We start from the raw sequence: 27,144 nt of genomic DNA, 5'->3' as shown, positions 1-27,144 counted from the left end.
GCAGAGATGAAAGCCTATTCACTAAGATGAGGACATTAGAACTACAAAAGAAAAAACAAATTCAAGCCTTGGCTCACCTGAGCTTTTGTCTTATCTTGGCCAGAACCAGGCCTCCATTTCATTTCTGGGCAACCTGCTCCAAACAGTGTCGCTTCTACTTGGTCATTATCTCTACCTTCTCCCCACCCCTAGATCTACCATGTAAGCTTTTGCCTTATCTTACCCAGACTCAGGTATGCCTCCAGGGTGTGCTGGAGCCAGCTCTTACCTACTTACAAAAGTTGATTTAAAAATTCTTGGTTTGAGCATTTATACCTCAGAAATCAGTATACGCTACAAATCAGGGCTCGATTTACTGTTTTGTTGACTCTCTAGACTTAAAGTGATAGAGAAGCTGTTAATAATGCAGATGAAGTTTAAAAGTGTGTTGTGCATACATTTTTTTCTTCCAAAGAGATGGTTATTGAACATTTACTAGAACACCCCTGTCTATACCTCATGTCCTGGCCACCAGCTACAAACTATGCCCCTTCCTAAAATGCCCCTGCCAGAATATAAGGTCCCTGAAGACAGAAACTATCTTGCTTGCTTGTAATTGTATCCCTAGTGCTTAGCACAATGCCTGGAACATAGTAAGAGCTTAATAAATGCTTTATCCATGTGTTTAATCTATATTACAGAAAGGAAAATTAAACAACTTGGTAACATAGGATATGAGAGTAGAGGGATAATACTCAAGTTTTAAATATGGAAGACTGGGTGAACAGTGGTGCCACTAATGGAAACAGTGTAGTAAGAACAAGTTTTTGGAGACATGTAAGTCTACTTACAGATATATGTATGTATGCATGTATACTTACAGCAATTTAAGGTTAGTTTATGACATGTTGAGTTTGTTCAGCTCAGGACAACTAGAGATATGAGTCCAGAGCTCAAGAGGGAAATCAGAACTAGATATATAGATTTGGGTGTCACCTGCCTAAATGTGATATCTCAAGCATGAGAGCAAATGACATTGTCAATGGAGATAATGTAGAGAGAGAAGAATAGAGGATCAAATGCTGACCTTGGAGAACATGAATCTTAATACACTGAAACGAGGATGAGGAACCAGTAAGGAACAATGAAGGAATACTTGAAGAGGTAAGAGAATCAATCAATCAATAAGCATTTATGAAGCAACTACTATATATCAGGTACTGTATTAGATGCTGGAAATGCAAGTAAAAAGAGTGAAATAATCCCTATTCACAAGGAACTTTCATTGTAACGAGGTAGACAAGTACACACACACACACACACACACACACATATATACATATATAGCATAAATGTAAAATGAATAACTATATGTACAAAGCAATTAAACACAAGATAGTTTGGGAGGGGGGTACTAACAGGACAATGGAAAAGCTAATGAAAGGTTTCATCCAGAAGATGGTACTTAAGCTATATTTAAAGAGAGGTCTCCTATAAGGTACATATTTGTTTGCTGTTGTCTCCATTAGATTGCGAGCTTGAGAACTGGGATTGTTTTTTGCCTTTCTTTGTATCCCCAGTGCTTAGCACAGTGCTTAGTATATAGTAGGTGCTTACTAAATGCTGACTGATCAGTTGACTGACTGGAAATAAGGAAAAAGTTCCTTCCAGGCACATGGGACTGCTAATATAAAGGCCCAGAGATGGTGAGAGATGAAGTGCTGTGTTTGAGGAACAAAGATAAGGCCAGTTTAGCTGGACAAGAGTGTGTGTAGCAGGAAATAATGGCCAATGATGCTATAAAAACAGGCTGGTGTCAGATTGTAAAGGGCTTTAATATTTAGACAAAGGAGTTTATATTTTATCCTAGAGGCAACAGGATGCTACTAGAGTTGAATGACATTTGGTCAGATCAACACTTATCACTTTGGCATCAGTGTAAAGGGTGGGATTGGAATGGGGAGAGATTTAAGTCAGAGAGCCAAATTAGGTGATGGATGATAGGGCCTAAACTAAAATGGTAGCTGCGTGAATAGAGAGGAGAAACTGGATGCAAGAGATGTTGTAGAGAAAGAAATGGCAAGATTTGGCAACCAATAAGCTATAAATTTAGAGTGAGGAATCCAAGATAATATTGAAGGTACAAAATTGGGAGTTTGGAAGGATGGTAGTAACATTAACAGAAATGAGGAAGTTTAAAAGACAGAAGAGTTTGAGGGAAAATGGCAAATTTAGTTTGGGACATGGTGAATTTATCTCTGGGACATCTAGTTTGAAATGTCCAGTGGGTACCTTGTGGTGCAAGTTTGAAGCTCATAAGAGACAGCCTGGATGTATGGATCTCTAAGTTACCTACATGAAGATGATAGAAACCCAGGGCGGCTGATGAGATTACCAAGAGAGAAAATGTAAAGGGAGAAAAGAAAAGAAAAAACAAAAAGAAAAGAACTTAAGACAAAATCCTGAAGGCCAGTCACAGTTAGGTGGCATGATGCGGATGATAATCTGGCAAAGGAAATTTAGAAGAATCGGTCAGACAGTAAGAGATGAACATGAAGAGAGGAATGTCACTGATGGGGATGGGATCTGAACCTCTAAAAGGAAAAGACCATGTCTTTGGGATCTGGACCCCAAAAAGTAAAAACCCTGGACTTTACTATATGGCCAAATCTCTGGCATTTGCCTGAGGCTATAATCCTATCAACTGGCCTTTCATTATGGCCTATGCCCAATCTCCCAATTCTTTGTCACCCTTAACCTAGCCTAGCCCTCTATTGTCTTACCTTCCTATGGCCTCTGGCCACCTACCACCTTAATCCTATCTAGGCTCCATTCTCCCTTGGCCACATGGTCCAGGTCCCTGGCATTCTGTTACCTCACAGTCACCCCAGCTTACTGGCCACTCCCATCTAGATCCTCCTTAGACCCCTCCTCCAGTCACCCCAGACTACTTGGCTACTCCTAGATTTCTCCCACGGTCTTTCTGTATATAAGGTCCATCTGGCTTCCAATAAGGTGCTCAGATTCTTAAGATCTGGCCCACTTGCATTAGCGATACTAATGCTTAGATTCCTTAAGAGTCTGGCCATTGTGGTGGATTCTTTAAATCTCACCCACCCCTGACTGATGTTCTAATAAACCTTGTCTTTGACTGAAAGAAGGCTTGGGTTGAATGAATTCAGGCAGGACCTGTGTGTTGTGATTTTGGGGTCCCAGCACCCCTAAACCTCTAAACCTCAACAATATAGGATGATCGGTTGAGGGGTCTGGTTAAGGTTTTTTAAGGAAAGGGAGATTCAGACTCATTTGAAGGTAGGAGTGAAGGAACTTCTGTGAGTAGGGAGACAATGAAGATTTGAAGGCCAGAGGGATGCCTTAAATGCAGCTTTCTGGAGACTATGGGAAGGGATGGGATCAAGAACATACATAGAGGGATTAGCCTTGACTATGAGAATGATTTGTGAGAAATGAATATTTTGCTCTTTTATTTAATAATTATTATATTAGGACCAAAGTTTTTCCCTTTTCTACTTCCTTATCCAGAAACTAACCAGTGTGGGAAATGTCTTTTAAAGATTTACCCAGGCCAAGATCTAATCAGACAGTAAAAGAAATTCTAAGTTTGGGTGTATTCCTGCTAATTGTGTTTGCTCAGACAGGTCTGGGAAAATGATGATTCTCCATTTTGTCAAGACAGATGACATAGAAATTGATGTCTCTTTGACTAAGATTTAGGTGACCTAAGTCCAGTACCCCAAGACCCTCATTTTAATACAGCCTACCTCCCATTGTGTTAACCAATCAGAGTTGACTGGCATCCCCCAGAACACTTAACCCTTCAAAGGGCATATAAACTGTGAGCCTACTGCCATTAGGGATCTTTGGTCTAAGAGAGACAGCCAAAAGACCATCCTTCTATTAATAAATGTGTTGGCCTTATTAATAAAATGATTAAATTACCCAGAAACTATGTTTTTTGAACCTTTTTAATCACCATCAATCCCTTCTTTGTCAGAGACTGGGGGAAAGGAGGAGAGAGTGGGAGTGATGGTAAATGGTTCTGAAATTAAAGAATATAGGAAAAGAGGGAGTTCAGATGAATGGCCTAAGTTTTCTCAGTAAAGAAAAAAAAGTCTTCAGCTAAAAAGGAGTGGGAAGAGGGAGGCTTGAGGAAGGAAAGGCTTCTGTGGTGAGATAAGAAATCAATTAGAGAGGAATAAAAGGACTGCCTGGTTGTACTGAGAGCCTAGTTGAGGTTGGATAATATGAATTTGTAATGCACTCAGTCAGCATGTTTGGTGATTTTCTCTGTGTTCAGCAGTTAGTGGATAAGAGTAGGAGACAAATGCTGTGAATAATCCAGGGCTGAGGTTTGGTAAAAGATGATGGGTGAAAGGACAAAGGGACAAGGTATTTGAGAGCAGATGATGGTATAGAGTTGAAATGGCTAACTATTAGGTTGGGACTGGAGAGGGAAGAAAATGAATAAGAGCAGAAGTTATTACAGCCTGAGAAAAGGACTGAGGGGTGAAGGGACTGGAGGTCTTGATGGTGAAGAATGGGTTTAGGAGTCTGAGGGAGAGGTAGAATGATAGGTTATAGTCAAATAGGGGAATGACAAAGTTTCTAATTAGAAAAATGGACCACATGTGGGAAATGGTGAGATCTAATCTGTGCCTATTTCTTTGTGAGGCTGAGGTGGAGTGAAAGATCAGGTCTCAGGATTTGTTAAATTAAAATTTATTTTTCAATTAACAAGAGGAGAAATGAATAAGCACTTCTGATGTGCTTACTATGTGCCTGGGACTGTGCTAAGTGCTTTAATAATATTATCTCATTTGATCCTCACAATAACCCTGGGAGGTAGATGTTATTATTCTCATCTTATAGGTGAGGAAACTGAGGCAAATAGAGCTTAAGTGACTTGCCCAATGTCACATGGTTAGTAAGTTGTCTTAGGCCAAAGTTGAACTCAGGTCTTGCTCACTCCAGGTCCAATGCTCTATCCATTGCCCAAGAAACTTAGGTACATTTATTTTTTTTCCCTCCTATAGCGCCATTGAAAAGAAGAAAAAAAAAACTCTTGTGACAAATATATATAATCAAGTAAAACAAATTCCCACATAATCTACATTCAAAAATGTATGTCTTCTGTATCATTAATCCATTACCTGTCAGGAGGAGAATAGCATGCTTCATCATCTATCTACTGGAGTCATGGTTGGTCATTGCACTGATCAGAATTCTTAAGTCTTTCAAAGTTGCATGCCGTTACAAAGTTGTTGCCATATAAATTTTTCCCCTAGTTCTGTTCACTTCACTCTGCATCAATTCATAAAAATCTCCCTAGGTCTCTCTGAAACTGTCTAGTTTGTCAATAGTATTCCACTGCATTCATCTAACATAATTTAGTCAGCCATTCCCTAATTGATACTTCCTTAGTTTCCAGTTCTTTGCACTACAAGAAGGGATGCTATACTTTTTGTACATAGCAGTCCTTTTTTTCTTTCTTTGATCTATCTGGATAAAGATATTGCTGAGTCAAACAAAGAGTTATACACAGGATAGCATAGGACATGGGATTTAAAGGGATTGGGAAGTTAAGGAATTTGAGGGAGCATTTATGTGAATATTAAAGTTTCCTAGTATAAGGTCAAAAGTTGGGAAGGAGAGCAAGTTGATGAGTTATGTGGTAAATTCTTTGAGAAAGAAGGGAGAATAATCTTTGGAGGACAGTATATTATAACCACTCTAATTCGAATTGAGTGGAAAATTTTGATTGAGTGGGCTTCAAAGGAGGAAAAGTTACAAAGTGATGGAGGAAAGGGAAATTCTGGAAATTGCAGTGAGTCGTAAGAAGTATTCAAACTCTCCTTCCAGTAAGGGAGTTAAAGTACTAGAAAGGATAGCCAGGGGTACAGTGTTTTGTTCTGTTTTGTTTTGCTGGGGAAAGGAGAGTAGAGCCAGGTCTCAGTGAGGGCTAGTAGGTATAAGGAATGTGAACAAAAGAAGTCCAGGAAAGTTTGTTCACCATGCAATGGGAATTACAGAGGGTACAGTAGAAGAGAACGGCAGGGTTGGAGTGAGACATGGAAGAGTTGAGATTGGAAGGGACTGGGGAAGGTTTGGTTTTTTTCCTAAATAGTGATTAATAACAGTATTGAAGATAAAAATGCTAGTAATATACTTCGATTTAGGCTTGTCTTCCAGAAACAACTTAATCTGTACCTAAACCATTTCCACCTTAGATGTCTAAATTGGAATAGACTCCCCCACCCCCACCCCACCCCTGCCATCCTTCTGCCCTACCTACCATAGATGTCCAAATTGGAATAGACTACTCCCAAACCCCTTCTGCCTACCTAGAGGCAGCCGAGTGCTGGTGAATAGAGATCTGGGTCTGGAAGACCTGAGTTCAACTCTAGTCTCGGGCAAGTACTAGCTCCGTGACCCTGGACCACATTTAACCTCTGTTTGCTTCAGTTACCTCGACTGTAAAATGGGGATAATAATAGCACCTACCTCACAGAGTTGTTATGAGGATCAGATGAGATATTTGCAAAGCGCCTGGCACAAAGTGCGATACTTACATACTTATTCCATCATCCCAACCATGCCCTCTAATATGACTGCCCCAAAATGATGAGGTAACATTTATAGGAATTTTGAACAAGGTAAAGATCATGTGAAAATATAGTTTGGAGGTTGACATTTCAAAATCACCATCAATGGGGCAGCTAGGTGGCACAGTGGATAGAGCACCAGTCCTGAAGTCAGGAGGATCTAAGTTCAAAATTGGCCTCAGAACACACACTTGCCACTAGCCATTTGACCACAGGCAGGTCACTTAACCCCAATTACCTAAAAAAAAAAATCACAATCATTCATTTTCTTCCTGGACCACTCCCCTTTAGAACTGAAAAGTTACTTCCTAGTGACAAATATCTTAAATCTTGACTTCCAAAGATTTTGCCCTTAGTTGAGTCTGAGAACCAATCAGTTCAGGTGGGTGGGGAGGCAATGATTTTATCAAGAGGAGTTAAATTTGGTTATCACTATTAATCCACTTCCCTAAGGCCTTAGCTTTTGTTCTATTCACTCTCCTTAAGGGAAAAGTCTGGAAAATTTTAGGATGAAGAAGTATCTTAATATTTCTAGAAAAACTGAAAGGTTTTTTAATATGCTTCTACAACAGGAAGAGAACCAGAAGTTTTTTGTTGTTGTCATGTCTGATTCTTTTTGACCCCATTCGAGGTTTTATTGGGAAAGATACTGATTTGTTATTTCCTTCTCTAGCTCATTTTGATGAGGGAAATGAGGCCAACAGGGTTAAGACACTTGCCCAGGGTCACATAACTAATATCTGAGGCTGGATTTGAACTCAAGAAGAGGAGTCTTCCTGACTTTAGGCCTGGTACTCTATCCACTGTGCCACCTAGCTGCCCCAAGAACTAGTAGACAGAGGGTCTACTAGTCCCAGATGAATAATGAAGCTCATAGTCTCCAAGGGGTGTTTCAGAGAGTATTGGAATAGGTGTACAATATTTTGGGAATTTACAGAAGAGTTCCAAAAAAAAAAATTGGATTTTATCTTAAGAACGTCGAGGATTTGAGGAGTTTTAGAAGACTGCTACCTATCACTTGATGGAGAAATGATGGACTAATTATGCAGAATAAAAAATTCATTTTTGGATATGACCAATATAGGAATGTTTTGGCTGCTTATGTAACACAGGGATTCTATATCCTCCCCCCTCCCTACTTCTTTCCTCCTCTCCTTCCTTCCCCTCCTCCCTTCTTTTCCTTCCCTGCTCCCCTCCTTCCTTTTCTTCCTTCCCTCCCTCTTTCCTTCCTTTACCTTCCTCCTCTCCCTCCTCCCTTCCCTCCCCTTCCTTCTCTTCCTTCCTTTTTGTCCTTCCTTTCTTTTTTCTTTCTTTACAGTGGGTGGGGGAGATGGTAAGGAAAAAAAAGGAATGCTTAATAAGTTTAATATTTTAAAGAAAGGAGTTTCAATAGGGTAATAGGGACATAAATCAGATTGCAAGTTGTTGAAGAGAAACGGATGCTGAGGGAAGCAAAAGCACGGACACAAATGGTAGAAGAATGGGAGAACATACCCTTGTAAGATGTACAAGAGTTGAAGGAAGACTATTTTAGGACTGGGAAAACTTAGCAGATGAGGAGCCAATTCAGAGTGACAGAGTGAATATGTGTGAGGAAAAGGGGATGACAGCTGGAGCAAAGTCTAGAAGGTGAGAGAAGATGGGATCAAGGGCACAGGTGGAGAGAGGATTAGTCTTAGGAAACAAGGTTACATCCTCTGATATAGAAGTGAATAACAGTGATTCTGAAAAAAATGATTGGAGTGAAGTTGAGAGAGCTCTTATCACATTGTTTCTTATGCCCCTCAAAACCTGGTTCACCATCTTTCTAGTTTTCTTATACCTTAAATTCCACCCTGGAGCGCCCCTCCTCCACCTATCCACATACTCTGATCCAGTAACATCAACCTTATTGCTGTTCTTGAACAAGACACTCTATGAATTTTTATTGGCTGCCCTCCATGCCTGGAATTCAACCCCTCCTCATCTGTGTCTCTTGGCTTCCCTGACTTCTTCAAGTCTCAACTAAAATCCCACCTTCTACAAGAAGCCTTTCCCAATTTCACTTAATTCTAGTGCCTCCTCTCAGTTGATTATCTTCAATTTATCCTGTTTATATCTTGTTGGTACATAAGTCCTGGACAGGTTGTCTCTCCCATCAGACTGGGAGCTTCTTGAGGGCAAGAACTATCTTTTGCCTCTGGTACCTTCAAAGTTTAGCACAGTGCCTGGCACATCATAGGTATTTAATGTTTATTGACTGACTGATAAACATGAAGTTGTGTAAATAAAGCAGTCTGAAATAGTCACTGAGGAGAAAGAGATCAGAGTTAATAAGAGTGATGCTATAACACATATATACATAAATACTTGCATATACATACTGAATACCTCAAAATATCTTAAGATTTCACTGATTTATATTTCTCCCACAAATGCAGATTTCAACTCTTTCTCCCTCATGCTTAGTATAGTTTTCTGAGATGCTGTGGCAAAAGAAAAAAAGAAAGAAAAAGAAATTAAATGAAATGAAAATCCATCACTTGGTGGCCAACTCTCTGGCAATGAACCTTTTCTAGAGTTGGCTCCGCTAGCCTTCCTTAAACAGACACACAATGCATTGTTGGGCCCATATTCAAAGTGTTTCCAACTTGATATATGACCTGCCAGAGCTTGTGTTCTCTTGGCATAGCCTTAAAAACCCAGTGATGTTCCATGCCACAGGACATCAAAATACACCTCTAGAGGAAGGATTAGATTCTTATCCCTCTTTTTTTTTTGTTTGCATGAGATGGGAGCATTTCCCCATAGAGGGATACTAAACTTCAATTACTCAGAAGGAAAAATGAGGCTTACCACAGGTATTAAGAAACTAATTCTATGCAAACATGGAGGTGACAATGAATCTAAAACTATAAAAGAAATGACAGAATCACTACTCTTAAACCATATAAGTGCTCAAGATGGGATTGGCATAGAGGAAAGCACACCTCCCAAACTTTTTTAGTGGGATAGGAAGTCTTTTCTGTAGTCTGAAGTCTTTTCTGTTGTCTTACTAAATTTGTACCCACACTCTCCTCCCTTATCTAATTCTGCCAGCAGTTCTTTAAGTAATGGGGGAAGAAAAAGACTAAAAAATTATTGTGTGCACTGGTTTATGCTTTAAATGTCCAACTCAAAGTGCGAGTGGAGGGGAGTCTCTCTAGGATAATGACAATTTTTTATGTATCTTAGACTGTTCCATGGTGCCACAGAAAACACTACAACTAGTCAACCTCAGACATCCTAGCTTTAGAATTTGAATATTTTGATAGCCTAAATCAAGCAGAATAATCAGTGGAGTAAGAGAATCCTCCAATCTAGACGAAAATTTCATTTCTTCCTTACGCTTCCTCCAAAAAATACTAGCAAGGAGGAAAAAAAAACCTTCTGAAAACTGTATTTCTGACGCAGCCATTTATTCAATAAAATTTTGTGCGGAAAAAAACAAACCAAACCAGACCAAAATAGAATGCAATATTAACAGGAGTCACAATCCATAGGAAATTTTGTTCAAGTTATTTCCCAGGCACGCCCTTCTGGGCAGCCATGACTCCTTCTCCAGTCTGTTTCACAGATAAATCACTCCTTGTTTTAAAAACCTGAAATTAGTGTGACTCACACATTAGCGTGCCCTGCTGCTGCCGCCTCTGGAAGGCAGGGGGAAAAAATGTGCAGTTTCCCATAACCCGAGCACCAAATATGCCGCACTGAACCAATCAGAAGCGGATGACCGTAATCGCACCAAAGTAGGTAAAAACGAGCGTTTCGTCCCCTCCCCCACTTCATCTCTTCCCTCCTCCCCGGGCTCCCGCCTTCTCCCCTCCCTCTTTCCGTCTCCTTCGGTAGCTCTTTTTTCCCCTCCCTGCCTTTTTTTTTCTCTCTCTCCTCCTCCATTTCCTCCTTTGCACCCCTCCTCTTCTTTGGTCCCCTTCTCCTTAGTCACTCAGATCTCCCGAGGCTTCTCTCGCCCCACCCCTCTCCGCCTGCGCACACCTGGGCCAGGTAGTTAATTCCATGTAAGGAAAAGGTCCTCACAGCGAGCCCCAGGGGTCACGTGACTCCTCCCTCGGCCCTCCTCCTCCCCGCCTCCACCCTGCTTGGGGGCCTGAGACAACCCTCCCAGTTGCTTCCCCCTCCCCTCCGCCCTCCCTCTGACTGACGGGCAGGTGCCCGTACATCCCCTCAGCTCTAGGCTCCCCCTAGGTGAGGGAGAAGTGACCCCGCCCCTTCTCCGAGTCTGGTCGAAGTCGGCTTCCGGAGGGCGCGGCGAAGAGGGGCGGGCCGTTGTCTAGCTGACTCCTTCCTTAACAACGGCGAGCAGCCCGCGAAGCAGGCTAAGAGCGTGACGTGTGCAGCGTTTCCGCCCGGCTCGCGCTCGGCCGCTCCCTTCCTCTTTCCCTCCCTCCCTCGCTCGTTCACTCTCTCGCCCTCCCGCTCTCCCCGACATCCTCGCGCGCTGCCGCCTCAGCGTCGCCTCCCTCCCGCCAGCTCTCGCTCTTCCCTTCCTCGGGCTCCCGGGACCAAGACGCTCCTCCGCACTCCAGACCGGAGCAGCGCCTAGACTCTCGGCTCTCCCTCCTCCCCGCCCCCGCCGGCCCAAGGACCAGACCGCGCTCCAGATCGTCCGCTTTGGAAAGATGGTGAGTGGGTGGGAGGAAGGCAGACGCGGCCCAGGCATCTGGGGATCCGGCGGGGGAGCCGGGCAGCCTGAGCCCCGCCCGGCCGCCCGCCCGGCCGCGCTCCCTTGCCCTCTTCCCCAGGCACCTGGCGCGCTGGAGCTCCCGCAGGTGGAGGACTCTATTCTCGTGGTGGGGGAGGGGGCCTCCCTGGAGGTTCGATGCCCCTCAGCCTCCCATTTTTGAATGCAGCTCCTTCGCTGGAGTCTGCCGCCCGTCCCCGGCCAGCTCGCTTCCTCTTCCGCGTCATCCTCAGCCTCTGCAATGTGGCCCCGAGGTGTCGAGCGGCAGCTTTGTTCTCTGCTCCTCCACTGCCTATCGCCTCCCCCCCAGTATCCCCCCCATCCCTCCTGCATGTCCACAAACACGGGGTGTGGGTGCCCCGGCGAGCTGAGTTGCGCGAATCCCACCCCCCCCCTTCGCTTTCCCTTCCCATCCCCCAGCCGTGGTGCGTGTCCTTTGCACTAAGGTGGGGCTCTCTGGCTGCTGCATTGCTTCAGGCTGTTGTGAAAGTGCTGCTGAGGGTTTCCTCCTCCCTGTTCTTACTCGTACCCCGGCTGCGTGTGTGTGTGTACACATATATCTTGGTGGATATGTGTATGTCTATATATGCACATACCGAGTTATGGAAAACTACATATGTATGTACATGTATATGAAGGCTTACAGACTTCCCTAGAAATGTTAGGCTCTTTAATTGCTTCAGTAGAATCTCCACATAAAGCCTCCCAAAATAATGTTGGGATCATTGTGTCAGTACGTAATGCTTAGTTGAGTAAGAAAATTTTTTTCTCAAACAAATATATATGTTTGTGTGGGTGTGTATGTATGTATACATACACATAACCACGGGGATGTGTGCTTTAAAAGAAGACTAGCCAGCCTTTTAGTCTTGGATTGCTGTCAAAACGCCATTCTATTGTTTTTTTTTGTACAGGTTTTTCAAGAAACAGTGACTGGAAGATCATTTATTTAATATTTGGGTTTTTTTGAGGGGGGAGGGAATAAGCTTTTAGAAAGAGAAGGAACAACCATACAAGAAGAAATGATCACTAAGAAGCATGATTAAGAACACTAGCTTTGCTACCTCTTTGTTTGTCATATCTGTAAATCAGCTTCCAGCAGCAGTCTTGTAGTGCTAGTCAAGCTTGGCAGTGCCTGTTTTAACCCCTCCCTGCCTGATTCATGCTTGTATAGTTAAAATTTTTTATTTGCTAATAGACAGTTTTGTTAGGGGAAAATTTGCCATGTCAGGTCCTAGCCTGGTGCCAATTTGCTAATAAAAGCAGAGGGAGAAGCTCTAATAACACTGAGTTTAAAAACATTCACGGATCTAAGAATTTTAGGGATGAAAACTATGCTGCTTAAATTGGTATCTTTTTCTGCTAAATTATCGGTCTAGTTTTGGGAAAACAGAATACGGAACTTGAAGATTAGGTAAAACATTTCTCTGTTCTGCTTTAGGCTATACCACACCATTACCATTTTTGGTCAATGATTTGCAGGCTAAAGCTTACCAGACTTTGGTAGAAATGTTTTCTCTTCTTATAAAGCCTTCCAATCTAGGTGTTGAGATTAGTGTGTCAGAATACATAATGCTTAATTGAGTGGGGGGAAAAACCCACCAAACCAACTCACATTTCCATGCATGTTGACTTTCAGAGTAGTCTTTGACACTGATACTTGATTAACTGTACAAAAAGAAACCCCAGTTAATCAGTCACTTTTTTCAGCATACAGTAGTTAAATATTAAAATACACTATTCAATTTTGTGATATTTCCCCTCATTATTATTAGCATTAGAACCTCACAAATGATATACATATAAGCACCTTTGCCTTTGTAGCACCATAGTATTTTTATAGCAAAGACCAGACTTTGGGCTCTTTTATAGGTAAAGACTCTCACTACTAGATTAAGGTGCTTTGAAGTGGGATGGAAAGCTATGTTCTGATATTATAAATAGGATCAAGCTTCTTGCCTCTTAAACTGTTCATAAAATTTTATTAACGTATTTCCATACACTTCTGGAAAGGTTATGTATGTTTTATACTTTATATATAACTCAGTCTATAAAGACTATTATAAATGAAATGTAGGAGTGAGATGTTTCATCTGGGGAAGAAAGGTAAAAGGAAATTTGAGGTAGTCATATAGTGAAAAATACATTTCATATCCTTTCCAATAATGTCAAGGAGACATTGAATATTTTATCTCAGAATGCCTATAAAGAGACTAAGGAGTACTCACTTAGTTTTGTTCTGAGGTCCTCAAATGGATTTCTGCTGAACATTCAGGTATAATGTGTAGAAGTTTTTTGTCTATTTGGTTTTTTAATGCCTTTTTGGCTACGTGGAAGTGTGTTTAAGGTACATCTGACTTTTTTAAATGATAATTTTGTTAAGACCATTTGCATCAGCCTTACCAATGGTTTGCCCACATGTCTAAGATGGCTCCCAAACTTCATTTTGTGAAAGTTATTAAACTTGCTTTTATGAGATTCTTTGAGTGTTTTAATAGTGATATTTGCTATTGCTGGCATAAAAATAATTTCTCAGTTTGTCCATTGTGTTCAAACAGATGGAATATGTTGGGGGCAAGGTGAGTACGTTTGTTTGGGGTACTCTGACTTATGGGTAGTGAATTAATAAATTTTCAAGGCAGCTCCTTAACTAGTCTGATTTCAGACATCCACAATTAAAAATTTTGTTGTGTAGTTCAGCAGACTGAATCAGACGCTGTTCATTTAGACATGTTAAATCATTTCTCCTATCTCAAATTCACACGATTTTAGGGCAGGAAAGAACATTAGTCATAACCAGTGGGCAATATTGCTTAATTTAATTCTATACTTTGATTGTTCCAGATCATTGAAGTGAAGGTACAAACCTAAAGGTGTCTTGGCTGTAGGGTAAAAAATCCTTTGTAATTCCTGAGGCAGAATTTGGTAACTTTTCTCTGCCTTTTATAAGTTGTGGTTGTACCAGTTTTATTGGGTGTGTTGAGTTCAACTAAGGCAGATTTTGATTTCAAACCTTTAGGTTTTAAAATGAAACTTGAACTGTTAGTTTTGACCTGGTGGACCTAAATAAACTGTCCTTTAAAATCACTGCCAGGTATTCCTCAGATCTTATGAAAGCATCTCCGGTGGGAATGGGGAGCTGCAGGATGGTGTAAGGGAAAGAACTGGACTTGGAGTCAAAGGAGTTTGCCTCCGATACCTAGTAGATATATGGCCAGAAGCAAGTCTCTATAGCAAAACTTCATTTTCCTTATCTGTAAAATGGGAATAATAATTCATCTAGTACCTGACTTGTAAGGATCAGAGGAAATAATATAGATAAAACTTAGAAAACTTTAAAATGCTATATATATCAATTACAATTATTAATAATAAACTGCTTCAAAGTATCACTTTCTGAATTTTTGAGGTTGAGATGCAATGCTTTAAAATTTATCACTTTCAATACTTTTTTCTTTTTGTAAGACAATTGGGGTTAAGTAACTTGCCCAGAGTCACACAGCTAGTGAGTGTTATGTGTCTAAGGCTGGATTTGAACTCAGATCCTCTTGACTCCAGGTCTAGTGTTCTATGCACTGCGCCACCTAGCTGCCCCCTCAATACAATTTTTTTTAAAGCATCTTGATAAAAAAAGATGCCTCACTATTCGATATTCCAGTTCTTGTCTAATGATGTATATGAGTATGCACATAGAGATGAATTTGTCTTACCTAGCCCTCAGTGCTATGTGTATGCATTTGCAGGGGAACTGGCAAGAAGGTCAGTTAGGCGAAAGTCTCTGTCTAATTGTTCTGTTTGGGGATACAATGTATATACAAGTCCCTGTGAAAACTGTGCTGTAACCAGCTGAGTTAACTGGCCTTGTACTCATTTATTATAAATTTTGCAATGAACTTGATTGTGTATAGCTGTTAATCATATCTTCAGATATACGTAATGTGAAAGGAGATCCAACCAGAAAATGGCGTTAATAATGTGATGCTACAGAATAGTGTTGCTTTGCTCCTGGCCATAACATTTCTTTTCTGTGTAGTTGCTCTCTCTCTGTGATTTATGATTATGGGAAAATGGAGCCATACTTTGTCAAATAGAAGGTCTATGACAGGAAACTTGCTGAAAGGAAATGGGAATGAGTGAGTCCTTTCCCTCTCCAGTCAGCTCAGCTCTTGGAAAAAAAATTAGTTCAAAAGTTCTAGGAGACATCACAGACTATATCATAGCATCATAAAATCTTAAGAGTTAGAAGGGACCATAGAGGTCACCTAATCCAGCTTCCCAGCTAGTTGAGGATTCCACTCTATTGTTGATAGGTGGTCTTTGCAGGTTTCACTTTTGCTGTTCAGTAGTTTCAATCCTCATGGCCCTGTTTGGAATTTTCTTGGTAAAGATAAGTGGCTTGCCATTTCCTTCTTAAGCTCATTTTATGGATGAGGAAACTGAGGTAGACAAGGTTAAGTGACTTTCCCAGGGTCACACAGTTAGTAAATGTCTGAGGTCAAATTTGAACTCTGGAAGATGAGTCTTCCTGACTCCAGGACTGGTGCTCTATCCACTGCGCCACCTAGCTGTGCCAGGTTTCACTAGGCTGTTTTCCAAGGACACTCAGGGCTGAGAAAAAATATAGGGTCCCTCAGATAATTTAACTTAACTTTTTTTTGTTTTAAATCTTAGTTTAAGAGATTAGACTGTGTAACAGTAGCTTACATTTATCTTTCATGTTACATTTATCTTACCATATAGCAATCCTGTGAGGTAGGTAGTGTGAGTATTATCTTTATCTTACAAATGAGGAAAAAGGAGCCCAAAGAGGGTAAATGACTTGTGGTAGAATTGGTCTACTCTACTCTAAGTGAATAGTGCCATCTTCCTCTCACAAAATCTGTAAAAGTACATTTTTGTATTGCTAATAAATAATATATAACTAAGAATGTACATTTGTTTTTAGATTTTGCATGATAAACTCAATGAATAATGATTTTCCATACTTAGACATGTTCAAATAAGTCAAGACTAGCATTTTATTATCCTATTTACAGAAGAAGAGTTAAACCTCTTTATTTTGCTGTTAAAGAAGCTGTGGCCCTAAACCAAATAAACAGAAATGAGACCAGGAAATTGCAAGATTAAATACAGTAATGCCACTTAGGCATAATTTTAACTGTAGTTGATAGCATTGATTCTTTAAGTGTGAATGCTAGTAGTACTAGTTTTACAAATCTGACTTTTTATCTTGTTAATTTTGGATTTCACCACATCCCTAGTTATAAAATGAAATGATTTTAGATGCTTGTTGGTAGAGGTGCCCTGAGTTCCTACAGAGTGAAAAAACAATCTTGAATTAGTTTTTAAAGTTGTCAAGAAAACTATATTTAAATGATCAAGTTGAATTTAATAGTTCAGTGGACATCTCAAACTCAACATGTTCATAAGAATTCACTATTTCTGTCAACCCAACCCCCCTTTAAACTTCCCTGTTTCTTTTGATAGTACTATCATCTTTGACTTTTCTCTCTCCCCCGTATCTGCTCTGCCAAGTTTTAACCAATTCTGTTCTGTCACCTCTCCATTCACATGATCCTTATCACCCCGAAAAATCTCCTGATTTGGTCTCTCTGAATAATCTCCTGATTGGTCTCTCTACTTCAGATCTCTCTTCTCTCCAATCCTTTCACACATCTGCCACATTGATATTTTAAAAACAAAGATCTGACTATGTTAACCCTGTTCACCCTCCCCAGTCTTCAGTGGCTCTATTTTGCCTGTAGGATAAAATACAAAATCCTCAGCCTAGCATTTAAAATCCTCCATGATCTGGCTTCTACCTGCCTTAACATTATTGTACTTCCCTTCGTACTACAGATCAACTGGTCTCCTTGCTCTTCCTTGTACTTGACATTCTACCTTCTAGGTCTGCCAAGTGGTCCCCCCTGTTATCTCCCTTCTTAACTCTGCCTCTTATAATCACTAGCTTTGCTTAGATAGCACCTTCTTCCTCCAGGAGACTCTTCTCAAGTAATTAACATTTTGTCTTCCTCTTGAAATTACTTTACAGCGATTTACTTGTACCTATATATTGTATGTCTCCTAAGCTCCTTGATGGGAGGGTGTGCTTAGCAGTGTCTTGTCATTCAAACACCCCTACTTTTTTTATCTGGACCTGTGTGATTTTATGGGGCAACTAAGTGGTGTAGTGGATAGAGCACAAGGTCTGGAGTCTGAGTTCAAATGTGACTTCATACATTAGCTGTGTGATCCTAGGCAAGTCACTTAACTGTGTTTGCCTTAGTTTCCTTATATGTAAAATGAGCTAGAGAAGGAAGTGGCAAACCATTCCAGTGTCTTGCCAAGAAAACCCCAAATAGGGTCATAAAGAATTGGACATGACTGAAACAATTGAACAAGTGATTTCATGGATTTGGAGACCTGCCTTAAGTGCTACTTACTGATCAGCGCTGAGAGATTGTGACTTGTCCAAGGTCACAGATATAGTATGAATTAGAAACTGGTCTTGAACCCGGGTTTTTGTGAATTGGGCTGTCCTTGAATCCACCTCGACTGCCTCTTGCTTTGCATAAAGTAGATACTTACTGAGTTCTTGTATTGAATTTATGACACATGACTTCTGAATAAAGAAAGTTAAACTCATTTGCTTTTTGACAAAGAATCTTTAGCAGGTAAGTAAGGGCCAATTCTAAATCTTTTCCTTCCCATTATAATCCTTGGAGAATGGAGAAATTGATGTTCACATTACTAGGTTCTTAAAACCCTTAAACTAATGGTTCTTTACTTATAGATTTTATTTTTCCTGAAGAAATGAAAAAATAAGAATCCAGTTATTTTAGAAGTGGAAAGGAACTTACAAAATATCTGAAGCTTTTTCCATTTCATTTCTCTACTTGTTGACCTCATCTGCTTCATTGGTTCAATATCCTCTAAGCAGATAACTCCCAAATCTACATAGGCAGCTGTACTCTCACTCAGTTCAGCATTATTAACTACCTTTTAGATGTTTTGAACTAGATGTCACAGAAGCATCTCAAATTCAAAATGTCCAAAACAGAATTCTTTATCTTTCCCCGGTTTCTGAACATTATTATTGTATTACATTACGTTACGATACATTAGTATTGTTGAGGGCACTGCCATCTTTCCAGTCACCCAGGTTCAAGACCTCAGTGTCGTTCTTATTGTTCATTACTCTGTTTATCCAGTTGCCAAATCTTGCTGTATCATTCTTTATCAACATGATGTGTGTTTGTGTGTCTGTGCATACCTGTATATAAATCCCTTTCTCTCCATTCACACAATCACTGCCCTCATCACTTGTCGTATGGACTATTGCAATAGATTTCTTTTTTATCTCCTTGGCTCGAGACTCTTCTCATTCTCATCCACCAAAATGGTTAAAGCACGACACATATGTTGATCCCTTATTCCCTTAAACCTCAGAATTTGATAAAATTCCTTGTTTCCTGCAGTATTGAATACAAATTTCCTTGTTTGGTTTCACAACCTGGCCCCTTCCTGTCTTTCCAGTCTATTTAGGTATTACTTCCCTCCATACTTTCTACAGTCCAACCATACTGTCCTACTTAGTGTTTCTTACACATGACACTGTTCTCCTGTTTCTACTTTTTCATTGGTTGTTTCCCGTGGAGCTGAACTGCTCTTCCTTCTCACCTCTGATTTTTGGAATCCTTGGTTTACTACAGGATTCAATTTGTGCTCTACCTTCTGTAGGACGCCTTTCTTAGTTCCCCAAGCTGCTAGCCTGTTACCTTTCAAGGTTATCTCTATTTGATTTGTACATATCCTCAATATACATATGTGTGTATTTTGTCTCCTTCGTTAGAATGTAATTTCTTCGAGGATAGGGACTGTTTGACTTTTTTTGTATCTCCTGCTCTTGGCCTAGTGCCTCGCACGTAGTAGATGATGAATAAAATGCTTGTTGATTTGACACAGCTAAGGAAAGTGAGGCTAAAAATATTTGTGACTTGCCCAAAGTCACAGCTAGGCATAATAGTTGGGCCCAGACTATTATCTAGGTCTGTTGATTTTGTTCCACTGTTCTTTCCACTGTACACCACTGCTTCTCAAAAACTAACATTGTAAAGCATAGTTATGACTTACTATTTCTTCCATTGACTTCAAAGATTTAAAATAGTTTAGTGTAATTGTAATTAAGTGGTTTGTTATACTGTGCCTAGAACTATATAGAGGGTGCTTATGCCTGTAACTCACCACGTGTCTTTATTTTCATTGGTTGAGCCAGTAGATTCACCCAGGGGTCATTGAATACCAGCCATCGATCCTTTCTCTCAGCCACTGGTTCCATTTCCTTATTTCAGAGAGTTTTACATTAAGTCTCCTCCTTTGGCAATGGATTAAAAATGTCTTTAGGCATATGGCTCTATCACCTATTCTCTATCCACTCTTCCTTTGCCGCTAAGAATATGTCACAGGAAGGCAAGCAACATGAAGGTACTGGGTTCAGAAAAGCCACCTTGGCCTTGGATTATAGAATTTGATACCATTCCAGGGCAGTTGATGGAAGAGGCAGTTTCACTCTTAGGGCAGAGCCAACTCTGCAGACTTGACTTCAAGCAATTACTGGCCTATTGCAATAGAATATCAGCCCCCAACACATTTGAAGGTCATGCAGGCTTGATAGAGAACAGTGGAGGAAATGCTAAGTATCTTTTCCCAAACCCTCTCCCCCCACCTTGGTATCTTTCCCCTTGTTAGCAGGCTAGACCACAAGTAAAAAAGGCAAAAGTCCTAAAGCACTAGGACTAGGAGGGAATAGCTTCCGAGGGTAGGTGGGAAGAGGACTTCATCCAGGAAGTCAGCAGACAAGTTTATTGAACTCCTAGATCCATTGATGGCACAGTTCAGGGGTGAAATAGGCAATTGCTTCATAGTTCTCCTTTAGTACCTTGTAATAAATATTTAAAACTTCCAAGAGGAAGAGAAGTTTTGTTTGGAGGGAATAGGAGAAAAATAGGCTCAGAGGAAATGGCATATATTTTACCATTAGAAGGGAGCTAGAGATTTGAGGCAAAGAGGAATTGGTACCAGTAGGAGACTAATGGGGGAATCATTGGCCCAGGCTTGAGATTGCTATCAGCAATGAGTGGGATTCCATTTAGTGTCAGAGCAACATCTCCTTTTCTAGCCAGTCATTCTTGGCATTACAAATAGAATGTGTAGTTTGGGGGTTAACCTGAATGTGATCATGTTGTGAGATACTCATTTAAAAAGTAATTTGTACCACCTGTGTACTTCAGTACTCTTAATGGATCTATGATCTCATCAGTTTGGGTACTTCTTCCAGATTACAACCAATCCTGTGCCTTCTCATTTTCTCTATGACTTTCCATAAACTCTCTGCAAGGATCCATTCAGCATACTGGGGGAACTTCTTTAGGTCTCTTGACATTGTGTGGACCACCCAGGCTGGCCTTCAGTTCTCAACATTTCTTGAAAGATGTAATGGCAGAGAGAGTGAAACTGTTTCGTGATTATTAATGTCAAGTGAGGCATAAAACATGCAGATAGCATTTGGTACAGGAGTCCAAAAGGAAAGAATAATGGTGATGTGGTCCAGGTCATCCTTTTTGTGGATGACATGCCAATTGTGTCAAGCTAATAGCTAACATGTTGTGGAACCATAGACACTCATGAGTTAGGCGTAACTACATAGGAAGTGTACCTGCACAAGAATGGATTTCTGATTTCTTTTGTATAGACTTTGATTTGTACTTGTATAGACCACTCATGGTGTGGGCCTTCTGTATCTCTGTCTTGGATAGACTGGGAGATGGGCCTAAATTGGATAAGTGGAGATGGTGCTGAATTGCCTTTGGAATGTTACAGTGCTTTTAATGATTGCAAGCTGCTTCTTGAAATTGACCCATCTTTTTAACTCAGTTTTCTTCTGGTGGTATTATATGGCTACAAATAATGAACCTCACAGAATTAACATTGTGGATCACCCAAAGGGAAATGGAAGGTGCATAGGAGGTGTGAGTATTCCTAAGAAAGAATTAATTGCATGGGAGAAGTGATATGATGGATACTATCAGAGAGGTATATCTGACCACAAAAGGAGGTGGGCTTTCCATCTGCATATTGGAAGAAAATTAATTAATATACAGCAATCTCTCAATTATCAACATTGTCAGAAACCTAAAGATTACACTTCGTAGTAGCAAAACATTTAAAAAAATTTTTTTTTTCTAGAAATCTTTCTTAAATATTTTCATACTTCCTGGTCTCCTTAAACAGAGTATACAGAGTATACCTTTGTTGATAACTCACCATTGTGAGTCCAGGGGTAAGGACTAAACCCATGATTTCATTTGTGGAGGGAACCCCCAGGTGAGGAAAGCCCCTTTACCAATGCAGGTTACTATGTTTTCTGCAACTTAGAGTTGCTAGAGCAGGATCTTTATGACTTCCCCATTCAGGATGCCTTACTGCTTCTTGTGTCAGTTATTGTAATGTACTCTAATACAGTGATGCCTTCAGAGGCTATTTAGGTATATAAAAATGTGAAATGGACAAAATCTGCTGATGCCTTCTGTGTTCTCATGGTGACTCCTTACAGTTTTACTCTTTCTTCCTGTGATATGAGTCAGCGTTCTCTTGTTGCTGTCAGTGCTGTTTATAGCAGCTTCTTTCTTCCAATCTCTTGTAGGCCAGGATACCAGATGATGACTGTAAAATAGAGGAAGTAAGTTTTTAGTGAAGACTGAGGGGCTTTTATGATACATAAACTTTTAGTGCTTGAGGTGTAGTAATGCCTGCATAAGCTACGCAGAGGCGATTTTTGCTTGTTTTTCTGTTCTTAGCTATTTCAGGTTATCTGAGAAGTAAGATATTGTATAATTGGTTTTAATCCACAGAGTTGCAGTGACTAGAGAAATTGCCAGAAATTTATGTCACTGGAGAGGGACACAGATCTATCAGACTCCAATAGACTATCTTTAGGACATTATTTGTAGAGGCCGCTAGATGGCGCTAGACCAATAATGAGGACAACCCTAGTTCAAATCCACCTTACACATGGTACTACCTCTGTATGGGCAAGTCACTTAACATCTGTCTTCCTGTTTCCATATCTGTAAATGAGGATAATGCTAGCATCTGCCTCCCAGAGTTGAGAGGATAAAATGAAATAATATTTGTTAAACACTTTGCAAAACTTATGCTATATAAATATTATTATTCTTGTCTATATCTTGCTACCTACCAGGAGTTTAATGTGGGGCTTCCTACACTACTTGTATATTTCATTAGAGAAATCATCTTAATTGGACAACTAAAGGAATGTGTTAGTATGTTAAGGTTAGAAATAGATGGAATACCCTTGACATTGATTACTTCATCTGAGTTACTTTTTCCAATGGCTGGATATAGTCACTGATGCCATAGGACCATAGACTTAGATATGGAAGGAACCTCAAGGCCATCTAGTCCTGTCTAGCTTGTTAAAAATCACTGTTAAGAAACAATGTTATAGTTCAAAGAGCACTACATTTAGAGTCAGACCTAGATTCAAGTCCTGTCCTGACACTTAGACTTTGTCTTTGGCAAGTCAATTAGCCTTCCTTAATTCATTTGTAAAATGAGTATATAATAGACTACCTACCCCACAAGTATGTTACAAAGAGCACTGTTGCTTTTCCATTCTGACTTTGTTGTTGCTGTTACATATGCTGTTCTTTTGGCTTTGATATTTTTTTTTTTTTTAAGCTCTGCATCATTTCATGTCTTCTCTTGTTTCTCTAAATTCTTGTATTTGTCATTCATTGCAGCATAGTATTTGCTTATTCCTTATTTTCTGAAACTTTCCCCTAGTTGTTGGGCATATGTTTCCAACTTTTTCAAATCGGAAATGATACTGCTATGTCTTTTTATATGAATGAGTTTTTCTTTTTGCTTGCTGATCACTTAGCTGAGATACAGTCTCGGTAATGAAATCTCTAATACTAACTTGAACAGTATAATACTTTGTATAATTTCAAATTATTTTCTGTGGTTGTTGAACCAGTTTATAGCTCTACCAGGAGTTAATTAGCTTATCCATCTGTCTTTCCATTGCACCTACAATGAGTTTTCCCATGTTTTTTTTTTTAAGCAAGTTTGTAACATGATGGGTATAAGGTTTTAGCTTATTGTTATTTAAATTTTCATTTCTCATTAAAAATTTTGAACATTTTAGGTGGTTATTAATGGTTTATATTTCTTCTTTTGAAAGTTGTTTATGTCCTTAGACAATAGTCTATTTGAGCATGGCTGTTAATCTTGTGTATTTGGATATCAGACTTTTATCAGAGATGCTTAATGTAAAGATCTACCCCTCTATCCTTTCTTCCTGTTCTGACTGCATTAATTTTATTTGCACAAAAAACCTTTTCACTTTATAAATTTTAGGTCTTAAAACTTTGTCTTTTATGATTGTTTTCATGCCTAGTCTGGTTAAGAACTTTTCCTCTTGGAAATTTTGAGAATTATGAAAGCCACATCTTCCATTTTACTCCTACTCTTTTATGGTGTGACTGTTTATATTTGAATCATTTATCCATTTGGAATATATTATAGTATAAAGTTGGTGATTTTTAAATTCATAAAATAAAATACAGGATTACATTGGAAACCAATCATATTGAAATACAGCTATCAAGATATTTTAAATAATAAATTGACAGACTTCAGGCTAAGAACCCAAGTTTAGGCTGTTCCACTAATCTACTTACTCGAGATAGTTTTAAAAATCATTTGAGATTTGGTTAACACCAATAGAGGCAAACAGCCCTGTACATTACAAATGGATACAAGGATGCCCTTGAATATAAGGGCATCCTTGTATGATACTTGAGTAATTGAGATCCATAATGACCTTAAAACACACTGTGTGGTGGTTCTTCTATGGAAGTATTTGGAAAGATAGAGCTAAGAGTTGTTTGAGATAACATGGGATCATAACATGCCACGGCTTCTTTGCACATGGAATCACAGTTTGAAGGGAATATAGAGGCCATACATAGAAGTCCAGCTCATATGGAAGAACCTCCTGTATAGTATTCCAACAAATGATCATCTAGCCTCTGCTTGATAGACCTCCAACACAGAGGACTTGAAGTCATCCATTATCTTTTTGGATAACTCACATTGATAGGTTGTGATCTTCACTCCTGGAGATTACAGATCCCTGAAGCACACTTAGTAATGGCATTTCAGACACATTTGTATCGAAAATGCTTTTTAATGTTACAGGGCTTTAAAAAGGGTTATTAAACAAGTTATCTGGAACACTCACTGATTTAGATGACTGATTGCCAAACACAGGGCATTTATTATACTTTGAATCTGTGACACTTCTTTCTAGAAGTATGTTTAAATTTTTTCCAATTTGATTTTAATTTTACAGTTGTTTATCAGTAAATAACTTCCAAATGTACTAATGCTCTGTGGATTATCTTTTTCTTCTGATGGATTCTTAGGTACTAGGTATTTCCAAGGAGAAAGAAAGGACCCTCTTTAGTTCATTTCAGAATACTACCCATCTCTTTTTCAGTAGGCCTCCTCTTATGCCAGCCATTGAGGATAATTTTTCATGTCTCCTTCTTCCAGTTCCTTTGACATCACAGGAGTGAACTTCCATCATTCTAAATTTTAATTTTCCTATTTTTGTTGAGGAATCCTCCCAGGCACCCAGATTTATTTATGACCTCCTGCCCACCCTTGACTCTCATTTTCCCTCACTCCCCTTAATCCAGTCAGTTGCCAAATCCTATTGAATCTACCCTACAAGTTTTACATCCATCTTCTCTCCAATCGTACTGCCATTGTCTTACCCCAAGCCCTCACAATTTCCCACCTAGACTGCTAGTCTTCTAATTAAACTCTTTCTTTTGTCAAAACCTAAGGGACAGGTCTTACTATATTATTCTGCTATTCAAAAACCTTTGGTGGTTTCCTATCACCTCTAGAATAGAATACAGTTCTTCAGCCTGTTGTTTAAACTCTCCACCATCTGTTTTTCCAGCCTTACTTCCCATTAGTTGCTCTTCTTAATATGAGAAGCCAGTTTAATGTAGGGAATAGACTTAGCCTCAAAACAGGATGACCTGGGTTCAAGTCCAGCCTCTGATGTGTACTGGCTTTGTGATAGTGGGCATGCTATTTAACTTTCAAGTTAACCTTCAGTCTAAGGTGACCTCCATTCAACTCTTAAGATTGTAAGTTGCATGAGGCAGCTAGGTGGCGAAGTGGAGAGAGCACTGGCCCAGGGTTCAGGAAGACCTGAGTTCAAATTCGGCCTCAGACACATGACACTTACTAGCTGTGTGACCCTGGGCAACTTAACCCCATTGCCTAGCAAAAAAAAAAAAAAAAAAAGATTGTAAGTTGCAGAAAAGGAGCCAGCCTCCTTTAGCAAATTTTTACACCTATGAAATCACAAGTTCAGTTTCTATACTACATACGTTTCATCTCTGCCTTATCCTGTTATTCTTTCAAAACTCTGCTCAGAGTTCTTTAGTGAAGCTTTCCCTAATCTCCACACCCCTATTAACCGTCTCAGTAACAATAATGATAATAATGATAACTGACATTTATATAGTCTTGTTATATCTGTCCAAATTAGAATGAAAACTTCTTGAGTGGGGAAAAAATGGTTTTATTTTTGTCTTTGTCCCCAGTTCCTAACATAGGATCTTACACATTGTATAATGGTTAATGTTTGAATTGCCATTTGCCTGGGGGAAAACGTAAGTGTGTACATACACTTGTCTACATACATGTACTGTATGTATATAAATTCCACCTTAGTTTAATGGCTGCCTCCATCTGGAGGTCTCTTAACTCTTTGGGACCAGCAATTTAAATCATCATATAACATTTGAGTTTAGGACTCTTCAGAATTGTGAACAATGATTAAATAGAAGTAATTTTTTTTTTGTTTGTTTTGCTTTTTGGTGAGGCAGTCAGGGTTAAGTAACTTGCCCAGGGTCACACAGCTAGTAAGTGCCAAGTGTCTGAGGCTGGATTTGAATTCAGGTCCTCCTGACTCCAAGGCCAGAGCTCCATCCACTGCGCCACCTAACTACCCCAGAAGTAATGGTTTTCAAGACTTATCAACTCTGTCAGTGTTGAAATGTAATGGTATAGGAAACTGAGTTTTGTATGTTTTATGTTTATGGACTTTAAACTACCTAGCTTTTCATTTTTATGGCAACATTTACATTCCTTTTTCGTGTAAATAACTTTCTCAATCTATGTATGTTAAGCAAGTCTTCAATATAAAATTTTGTTTCTCATCTCCTTCTGCCCATTATGTATGCTCCACCTGAAACAAATGCAAAACAAATAGTCAATTGAGTTGCTACTGTGTTAAGTCATACTTTAACCACAACTATTTTTAAGTGTGGGTGGTGTTCTGGGAGACTGCTGTTTTCTCGTGGTCACCGAGAAACTGAAGTTGTGGATAACATATCTTTTTAAGGTAATCTCAGAACTCTTGTTTTAATAGCAGTCTATTTTTGCTCTCAAGATTTTCCTTCCTACACAGCATAAAATGTTCTGTGTTCAGAGGACCATAGTTTTAGCCTAAGTTGCTGCAGATGGATCCTTATACAGAGTTTAGTCTTTAGTGTGACAAAACTCTTGCTTTTTAGTATACATTTCTTCCTTCCTTCTCCCTTAATCTAGATTTGGTGCACAACAGCTTCAATCTTGGTTGTTTTAAGCCTAATTAGTTCCCATAAACTGTAGAATTTTTTCAGGATATATAAGATTGATGGGAGGAGGAAG

The 27,144-nt window shown here is 39.6% G+C and overlaps 1 protein-coding gene across 1 annotated transcript in view; it reads left to right on the top strand.

Moving 5' to 3' along the window:
* The first annotated feature begins 11,024 nt into the window (after positions 1 to 11,024).
* DSTN (destrin, actin depolymerizing factor) overlaps positions 11,025 to 27,144 on the top strand; it is a 32,201-nt gene continuing 16,081 nt past the window's right edge. Inside the window, exon 1 of the mRNA XM_027840263.1 lies at positions 11,025 to 11,263. Within this exon, the coding sequence (XP_027696064.1) occupies positions 11,261 to 11,263 (3 nt within the window). The 5' untranslated portion in view covers positions 11,025 to 11,260. The remainder of the gene's footprint in view (positions 11,264 to 27,144) is intronic.

This window comes from Vombatus ursinus, unplaced genomic scaffold (genome assembly GCF_900497805.2).
Source record: "Vombatus ursinus unplaced genomic scaffold, bare-nosed wombat genome assembly UNPS02014841.1, whole genome shotgun sequence".
NCBI lineage: Eukaryota > Metazoa > Chordata > Mammalia > Diprotodontia > Vombatidae > Vombatus > Vombatus ursinus.
Note: the sequence above shows the minus strand (reverse complement) of the source record. Positions and strands in the feature narration are given on the sequence as shown.